Source organism: Balaenoptera acutorostrata, chromosome 6 (genome assembly GCF_949987535.1).
Source record: "Balaenoptera acutorostrata chromosome 6, mBalAcu1.1, whole genome shotgun sequence".
Taxonomy (NCBI): domain Eukaryota; kingdom Metazoa; phylum Chordata; class Mammalia; order Artiodactyla; family Balaenopteridae; genus Balaenoptera; species Balaenoptera acutorostrata.
In genome coordinates, this window is record NC_080069.1 from 3,410,949 (window position 1) to 3,419,898 (window position 8,950).

The window sequence follows — 8,950 nt, forward strand, 5'->3', positions numbered from 1 at the left end:
AATAACAGAACTGAAGAATTTAACAGAGAGGGCGGCAGGCAGAGCTGACCATCCTCGCAGCAAAGCCCAGGGTACCATTTGGCCAGGGAACTTGGCCTGCAGGTCAGCTTGAGTTAAGACCCCGAACAAGAAGCTTTGCAGGGCCTGGAGCTCGTTTCCTGCCCCACCCCTGCCAGGGAGCTAATTTATAGCCCCACCCACTGCTGAGTGTAGCTCCAGCCCCACCTGACCAGAAAGCCTGACTGGGAACACCTGGGAGGCTGCTTGGAGCCGGCGTTCCTGCCGGGCCTGGTCAGGGGAGATAACTTAGCCCCGGATACCTGGAGTGCAGCTCCCAGCCACACCTGAGCAGAAAGCCTGGCCAGGACAGCAGGAAAGCTGGGCACCCCGGCAACTCCTGGGCATAGAGTCCGGCAGGCAGAGCAAAGGCAGTGGGCCAATTTGGCTACAGAACCTGGAGCATGGGTTGGCTTGAGTCAAGGCCACAAAGAGCCTTGCTGGAATTGGAGCCATCCATTTCTGTAGGGTCAGCTGTTGAAGATGTATTAGTTTCCTTTGGTGGTGTCATGTTTACCTGATTTTTCATGATCCTTGATTTCTTATATTGGTATCTGTGTGTTTGAGTAGGTGGTTTCCTCTTCTGTAGTTTCCAGGTTTGCTTTGGCAGAGACAGTTCTTCACCAGTCAGCTCAGTTGGGTGTTTTAGATGTGTCCACTCTTAATGTCCTTGGGCAGGTGGGGCCTGCTGTCAGGGTCTATTCTGGGGCAAGGCCATTGCCTGAGCTCTGAGGTCGGGGGCGGGGTGGTTCCCACTGGCTGGGAACAGGTGACTAGGACTGCTGGCTTGGCTCCCTGCTCAAGAGATGCTGTAGGATGGGCTCTGTGCTCGCCTGAGTTCTCTGGTCAGGCTTCCTAGACAGTCAGGACTGGGTACTATACTCAGATGTAGATGGGGCCATGAATTAGCTTCCCTGCCCTGGTGGGGTGCAGAATGGGCTCCAAAGCCCACACAGCTCATTGTTTGGGGACCTGAATCAGGCAAGACTGGGCACCGAATTCCCTGGCCAGATGGGGTCACTGGTTTTGCTCTGTGGACTGGACAGCCATAGGCTCTGCTCTCTGTTCAGGTGTCATTGTAAGCGGGGTTGTAGGAAGGGCTCTACAGCCTCCCTGTGCTCTGGTTGGGCTCCCAGTTTGGGCTAAAGGCTGGATTCAGCAGTGGGGGGCGGGAGGGGGGGTGGCTGTGAATTAGTCTCCCTCACTGGTTAGAGCAGGAGGAATGGCTCCAATTCCAGCAAGGCTCCTTGTGGTCTTGACTCAAGCCAACCCATGCTCCAGGTTCTGTGGTCAAATTGGCCCACTGCCTTTGCTCTGCCTGCTGGACTCTATGCCCAGGAGTTGCCGGGGTGCCCAGCTTTCCTGCTGTCCTGGCCAGGCTTTCTGCTCAGGTGTGGCTGGGAGCTGCACTCCAGGTATCCGGGGCTAAGTTATCTCCCCTGACCAGGCCCGGCAGGAACGCCGGCTCCAAGCAGCCTCCCAGGTGTTCGCAGTCAGGCTTTCTGGTCAGGTGGGGCTGGAGCTACACTCAGCAGTGGGTGGGGCTATAAATTAGCTCCCTGGCAAGGGTGGGGCAGGAAACGAGTTCCAGGCCCTGCAAAGCTTCTTGTTCGGGGTCTTAACTCAAGCTGACCTGCAGGCCAAGTTCCCTGGCCAAATGGTACCCTGGGCTTTGCTGCGAGGACGGTCAGCTCTGCCTGCCGCCCTCTCTGCTTGAGTGTCACTAAGGTAAGCAGCGTGCAGGTGCTCTGGCCAGGCTTTCTGGTCTTTTCCAGGCGGGGCCAGGAGCTGCACTCCACAGTGGGCAGGCCTGAGGCGGGACTCCCCTGCCTGGCGTGGAGCCGGGGTGAGCAGGCCAGGCTCCAAGGCCAGCAGGGCTCTTTTTGGGGGCCCAGAGTCTGGCTGGCCTGTGACCCGCTGAGGTCCGACCGCATCACCGTCCCGGCTCTGCCGAGGGGCAGAGCTGCCGGCCGGCCTGCTGGCCGCCTGCGCGGGTGGGAGCCCTGTCCGCCGAGGCCTGTGTGCTGGTGCCGCAAGCCCCTCCCCTCCTCCATCAGATTCCCCCGCATTCCTCCTGAGGGAGACCCGGGAAGCCGTGGGGGGCTGGCCGTGCACCTGGGCTCTCTTCCCCCGGAGGAGCCGGGCGCTCGGGGGGGCCCCGTGCGGTGCTGCCGGCCTGGGGGAGGGCAAGTCGTCCGCGTGTAGCCGCTCCTCTGGCCCTTCACTGGCCCCTGTCTCGGTCTCCCTGGTGCAGGGGTGTCGCCTCGCCCCCTTCTCTCGGGTTCGCTCAGGGCCGTCCTGGGCATGAACAGTTGTCAGTTGCTCTTCTGAGGGGGTGTGAGGCCGGGAACAGCCTATGTCGCCATCTTGGGGACTTTACTCAAGGGATACTATGTTGGAAAAAAGGCCAAATGTCTGCTTTTCTTGTGTTTCTGCCCTCCTGTTCTTCTGTGTTTTCAGCCAGGTATCAGTCCTTGTCTCCCAGGAGTCATGATGCTACAGAAAAGCAGAGAAAGACTTTTGGGTTTTCAAAGTGTTGGCTTTTATGTTGCAAAAACCTAGGGCCCAAAGGAAAGACTGATGCAAAAGTCTTCCGGTCCACATCCTCCCCCCCTTTCCTGGCGGGGGTGGGGGGTACAGGAAGGACCCCTGTCCTCCAGAGTGTCACGGAGTACTACACAGACTGCGGTACACGTCTGGCCTCACGGAGGTCCTGCAAGCTCCCCTGCGGGGAAGGAAGCAAAGGGCACTTAATTTACTTAATTTACCAACTCAGATGGACCTAGGAAGGGCCCCGCAGCAGGATTGAGTTCCCTCCAAGAAAGAGGCCAGGAGAGATTAAGAGCTTCCTTGTTTGCATGAAAAGAGGATGAACTAGCTCAGGCAGTTTCCAGCTCCCTCAGGGGTATTGTTTTCACCTGGAACTCAGGAGCAACTCCTGGCAAGGGCTTATGATTAACTCTCCACCACAGAGCCGAAGCTTGCAGCAGAAACTGCAAGTTTCTGTTATAAGGAAAAGAAGTGCACATCGCGGAGATGGGCTGAATTTGTAACCCAGTGCACTTAGATGAACCAACGGTCTGTCACCCGACTGACCCCCAAGTCCTCCAACCTTCTCAAGTTCCCTTTCCTTTGATATACTGGCAGAATGGCTCTCACCTTCACCCCTTGTGGTGTGGAAACTCTAGCCATCCTGAATGCCTCTGGGAATGATGTTTTCTGGGCACTGCCTGCCCTGATTTCTTCCACCGCCTGCTCTGTTTCTCTCTGCTCACTGCTCTCCCTCTTCTGTAGCCGGGACACCAACTTCCTTCTTTCTTTATTGCTCTGATGCGTCACTCCCCAAGGTTGATGAGAATAGAATGTTTTTTGTTTGTTTTTTTTTGTTTTTAAAGTGCAGATTGTGATTCAGTAGGTCTGGTGGGCCTGAGATTGATTGATTGATTGATTGATTGATGGCTGTGTTGGGTCTTCGTTTCTGTTTGAGGGCTTTCTCCATTTGCGGCAAGCGGGGGCCACTCTTCATCGCGGTGCGCGGGCCTCTCATTATCGCGGCCTCTCTTGCTGCGGAGCACAGGCTCCAGATGCGCAGGCTCAGTAATTGTGGCTCACGGGCCCAGTCGCTCTGCGGCATGTGGGATCCTCCCAGACCAGGGCTCGAACCCGTGTCCCCTGCATTGGCAGGCAGATTCTCAACCACTGCGCCACCAGGGAAGCCCAGAATAGCGTATTTTTAAAGGAAGTTTGAGGTAATGGAGGGAAATAACAGCAGAAATTAACCGTAAGCAGCTACTGGAAATGAAACCTTGAATATTAGGAGTCCTAAAAGTGACTGTCTCTTTACGTATCTTCTTAGACACTTTTTTCTGTTGCGTCCAGAGATCTCGGAGTCAAAAGTCCTAGTGAATTTTCTCTGGAATGGTGTTTTGAAGCTATCTGCGCTTTTCTAAAGTGTACTTGAAAATGATCAAAACTATTTTGGGCGCTTGATGCCAGACAGGAGACCTGCAGCGTTAAGAAGGGAGGTCACGTGCGGATGCTCTGAAACAACGTTGCAAAGGGAGCTTTCCTCATCCAGGGCCTTGCCTTCCTCTCCGCTCCTCTCTGCCTTGTTTGCACTGTGCCTCCGTTGATGACGCAGCTCGCAGCTCCTGCAGAAGCGTCAGTCCTCCACCCTGGCACTTTCCCCGCGGCGGTTGCTAGGTGCACACCACGCTCCCGTCGTTTCTCGTGAAATACTCTGCCAGACACAGACCATATCCTTAAAGGTCATGAGTTGCCCCACACGATAAGCTTGTCGCTCCTAACCTTTGGTACCACTGAAACTTACTAAGAGTCCTCTTCGGAGCGCTACACAACAGCTCCTATTCCTAACAAGAGCCTTGAAACGGTCTGTTGAACTTGACACAGAGGTGATAGCACAAGACATACCGGCCTCACTCCTCCATCATTAACGGCATTGAAATTCAAAGAGAGCTGCTCCAGAGGCATCAAGACCGGGTCCTTGGAGCTGTCTAATCAGTGGAACTGTTCAGCCTCGAATGAATTAACATGAAGCAGTGTCAGTCAGCTCCCTGGATCCCATGAAATCACATCTCATGGAAGAGTGGTTCAGCTGCTAAAACGATGAGAGCAAGAGATGCCAGGAGTGGTTGAGAAGCTCTTCCAGCCTGCTGGAGATCACACTAAAAGCAAGTGGTGTGCGTACTGATGGATCACTGTCTGACAAACGGGTAGGCAGAGCTGTGCAATGCTCCTAAGTGAGGCTAGAATGCCTCAGAGTGAAAACCCCCGTGATGCTTTGCTCAGAAAGGAAGACCACCCTCCCCTGGGGGTGTCCCATCATGTCACCGTCTTACTCTGAGCATTTGCATACACTCTGAACATTTGTTACCCCAGCCTGCAATTACTGGCTTTTTAGTTAGTAGATGCCACTTGGCCTTCATGGAGGCTGGCGCAAATTCATACTCATCTTTGCATCCTGAATGGTGCACACGTTGCCTTGTTTATGGTGAATTTACCGTAGATGCCTGAGGAATGCTGTTCCTAGCTTAGCTCCTGGTCAGAGAGCTGGAGCTTAGTGATTGACTCGTGTCAGCAGCTCAGGACTGCAGGACACAGATAAGGTGAGTAATGGGAAGAGTGCAGACCAGCCTGGTTAGGGTGATTGTAGCTACCACTGCTGTTAACTCAGTTATGCTTGTACACGTGCCCTTTGAACACCTTCCAACCTACTGGTCATCTTTAAAAATAAGCATCTCTGTCCCGCCTCGGGATCCTGGTTCAGGCTCCTCCTTCTACCCAGAACTCTCTTTCTTGCTCTGCATGTGGCTGGTGTCTTCTCATCTTTTAATGTTGTTTTCGTCAGAATGGTCTCCTCTCACCACATAACCTGTGTTTCCTGCCCCCACCAACCAGTTTCATGGCATTTACAATATCCTATTAGTTCATTTATTTGTTGACTTGTTTTCTTAGTCTGCCTTTACTGAAAGTCTTCCCTTGACTGTTTGCAGAGTTGCCCACCCATCCATCTCATGAGTGTGCTTCTCTCCAAATTGCAGAATATTAGTACCATTCTTAGGATTTTTTTCAACCCACTTTCTTTGCTTAGTAATCTTTTTGGAGAATAGGGCTCTGTTACTAGTCTTGTACCACATATAGTGAACATTCATAGCATTTGCTGTGGACATATTCAGTTGATGTGGCACTGTCCCAAACATCCCAGGTGTAACACAACATACAATTGATGCCTGTATTTTTAAAATTCAAAGAAATTCTAAATTTCTGGTTTCTTTCTAGGTGTCTGTTGCCCAATATTTATAGCACCAAGCTACTCTCCTTCCCTTGTTTGTTTGCTGTTGTTGAATTTGAGTTTTTCTCTTTCATTACTCCTTTGAAAACTTGTCTTAACCCAAGAGACTGGGCTACGACTTCATGCTGTGCTTTATATTATAAAGCAAAAAAAGCTATTTAAGATAGGGAATCACATAAAATAGGGAATCATGTGTACTCATTCAAGGAAAGTTAAATTTTTACTATCTTGCTGTTATATACCAGTGACATGTCATTCATATTCTAATTAAAAAATGTAATAGTGCTTTAGATACCAATTGCATATCTCTTCTCTGCATTTATTTTTTAATTTTTTTAAAGATTTTTTTTTTAAATTGGTCCAAATACACACTAGTGGCTTGCTTTTTTATTTATTTATTTATTTATTTATTTATTTTTGGCTGTGTTGGGTCTTCGTTTCTGTGCGAGGGCTTTCTCTTGTTGTGGCAAGTGGGGGCCACTCTTCATCGCGGTGCACGGGCCTCTCATTATCGTGGCCTCTCTTGTTGCGGAGCACAGGCTCCAGACGCGCAGGCTCAGTAGTTGTGGCTCACGGGCCCAGTTGCTCCGTGGCATGTGGGATCTTCCCAGACCAGGGCTCGAACCTGTGTCCCCTGCATTGGCAGGCGGATTCCCAACCACTGCGCCACCAGGGAAGCCCCAAGATTTTTTTTTTTGATGGGGACCATTTTTAAAGTCTTTATTGAATTTGTTACAATATTACTTCTGTTTTATGTTTTGGTGTTTTGGCCACAAGGCATGTGGGATCTTAGCTCCCCAACCAGGGATCGAACCCACACCCCCTGCACTGGAAGGGGAAGTCCCAACTACTGGACCCCCCCTCCCCCCCCCAGGGAAGCCCCTTCTCTGTATTTATTATCTAACCAGTCTTAAAATGGAAAATTTGGGGGGAAATAAAGTCATGTGTTTAGTTATCCTGTATTTTATGTATTTACCTTTTGAAATAATGAGATATACCTACATATACATGTATTAATAAAAACGCTTCTTGGCAAAATGACCTAGTCTTGCAACTCTTATTGCAAATTTGTATAGTTTTACCCTTTCCCTTCTGAGAAATTACACAATTATCTGTAAGATATTTCAGCCAATCTCTGTGTTTTATCCTTTCCTAAAGAACCCACAGGCATACACATACACACGCATACATACATAGACATAACAGTTTTTTTTTTTTTTTTTAGATTACAGAGTAATATAGCAAAATGTTTGACGCTGGATACTGTAAACTCTAATACAAGGAATGCAAGTTGATATACTTAACAAATCTCTAAGTAGGCATTTAAAACCAGATAGTCAATACCTCATCAGGATTACTTAAATGATTCCTCAATTGAAGTATTTTGTATTCTTCCTTCTAGTGATATAATTATTTTATATTAGATTTTATTTTATTTTTATTTTTTTTAAGATTTTCTTTTTGGATATGGACCATTTTTCAAGTCTTTATTGAATATTTCTTCTGTTTTACGTTTTGGTTTTTTGGCCATGAGGCATGTGGGATCTCAGCTCCCTGGCCAGGGATCGAACCCGCACGCCCTGCATTGGAAGGTGAAGTCTTAACCACTGGACCGCCAGGGAAGTCCCATATAATAGATTTTAAAGAAAACATTCATTGTCTCCATGTTTCTGTGCCAAAAAGATAAAGAATATATTTCACCAAAAATAGAATGTTGTAAGTCCAAGAAATATAAATATTTTCAATGAAATTAAATGCATCCAGTAATTTTTCAGAAAATAATTTGATTGGATTGGATTTTTTTTCAGGAGCATGTATCAATACTATTCATTCCTGTTGGACATGGTACCTTTCACATGTAAGCATGAGGGCAACTACACTCAGATTTTTGGAAACATGTTATATCACATAAGATCTGCTTAAAAAAACAGACATTATTTTTCTGTGCAGAAAAAGGAAGACTTCCAGCATTTAAAATTTTATTACTTCTAATAAGTGTGGCAATTACTGAAATTTATTAAAATACTTAACATAATCAAACGTGCTACTATTATTAATAATGCATATTCTTTTGTTAAATTAAATATAGCTCTTGTATTAATATTCCAGGTAATAGCAAACTGCTATTTCCTTATTTGCTTACCTAATTGTGTAAAAACAAATGTACTAGTCTTCTGTCTTATAGATGGGGGGAAAAAATCTTTTTCTTAGATTCTGGGTTTAAATCAGTGAGAGAACTGACATGCTGTAGTCTTAGATTCCAGAATTTTTTCCTAGAACTTAGTTCCTATTAGGAACCATTCTGCAATGATATCTGAATACCATTAAATTATACTACCTTCTAAAACTTATCAGTGCCAAGGTGTTGATTTTTATTGGTCTGGTTTATATTAGTTTAGGCGATAATTTGCTCTCTTGTTTTTACATTTAATGACCACAGTTGAGTCCAAAATTACATTCCTCATTTGAGAATGTTCAGGAAAGGAGCCTCTAATACTACATACTTTTCTCCTTTTTCGGGATCTGTCCATCCTTCTTCACCTTCTGCCCACTTGTGCTTGCACCTACATACACAGCCATGCTGTCCGTGTTTAATTCACATTCCTGATTCCCTAGTTCAAGTGGCCCCTTAGTGCAATCATGCTGTTTTCCCCTAGGACTTGAATTCTTCTGCGCTCTCATACATTGCCTATTTCCAAAACTCCTAGCGTCTTTTCTCCATTCTCATTCCCATCTGCAGCTTTTATTTTTGTAATAGGAAAGACCTCCTGCCACTTCCCCTGACCACAGCTGCTGCCGCCCCCCGTCCCGCTTCCCTGCATCCAGGCACTTACCCTTGCCTTCTCCTCTGCAGCTCTGCCTGGATTGTCCATGTTTCTTCTACCCCTTGGCTGGTGCAGAGATCCCATCATCTCTAGCTGGCTTCATGACCTTGTCCTAGCCATCCTTCCCTCTCTTCCATTGATCAGTTTCCCCGTTTGCGAGAGAACTCTTACAAGTACACGTGCAGACCCATTCGTCTCGCCTGACGCCTTTTAAAAACAAAAAGAAACAAAACCCTTCCCCTCTCCAGTTACAGCC

General features: G+C 47.9%; 1 protein-coding gene across 1 annotated transcript; it reads right to left on the bottom strand.

Annotated features, from left to right (window-relative positions):
• Positions 1–1,680: 1,680 nt before the first annotated feature.
• Positions 1,681–8,449, bottom strand: LOC114239193 (basic salivary proline-rich protein 3-like). Its single transcript, XM_028169180.2, has 2 exons — positions 8,374–8,449; positions 1,681–2,384 (listed from the first exon to the last, which is right to left on the bottom strand). Exons 1-2 carry the CDS (start codon positions 8,447–8,449, stop codon positions 1,681–1,683), a joined length of 780 nt encoding a protein of 259 aa, XP_028024981.2.
• Between the last annotated feature and the right edge of the window lie 501 nt (positions 8,450–8,950).

What these genes read in the sequence shown, in the direction of transcription:
- LOC114239193 (XM_028169180.2), bottom strand. Translation starts at nt 8,449, where the DNA reads ATGGCTGTGTATGTAGGTGCAAGCACAAGTGGGCAGAAGGTGAAGAAG. An exon ending in GATCCCGAAAAAGGAGAAAA is followed by an intron (nt 2,385 to 8,373) that starts GTATGTAGTATT and finishes ACACCCCCTCAG; the next exon opens with AAGAGCAACTGACAACTGTT.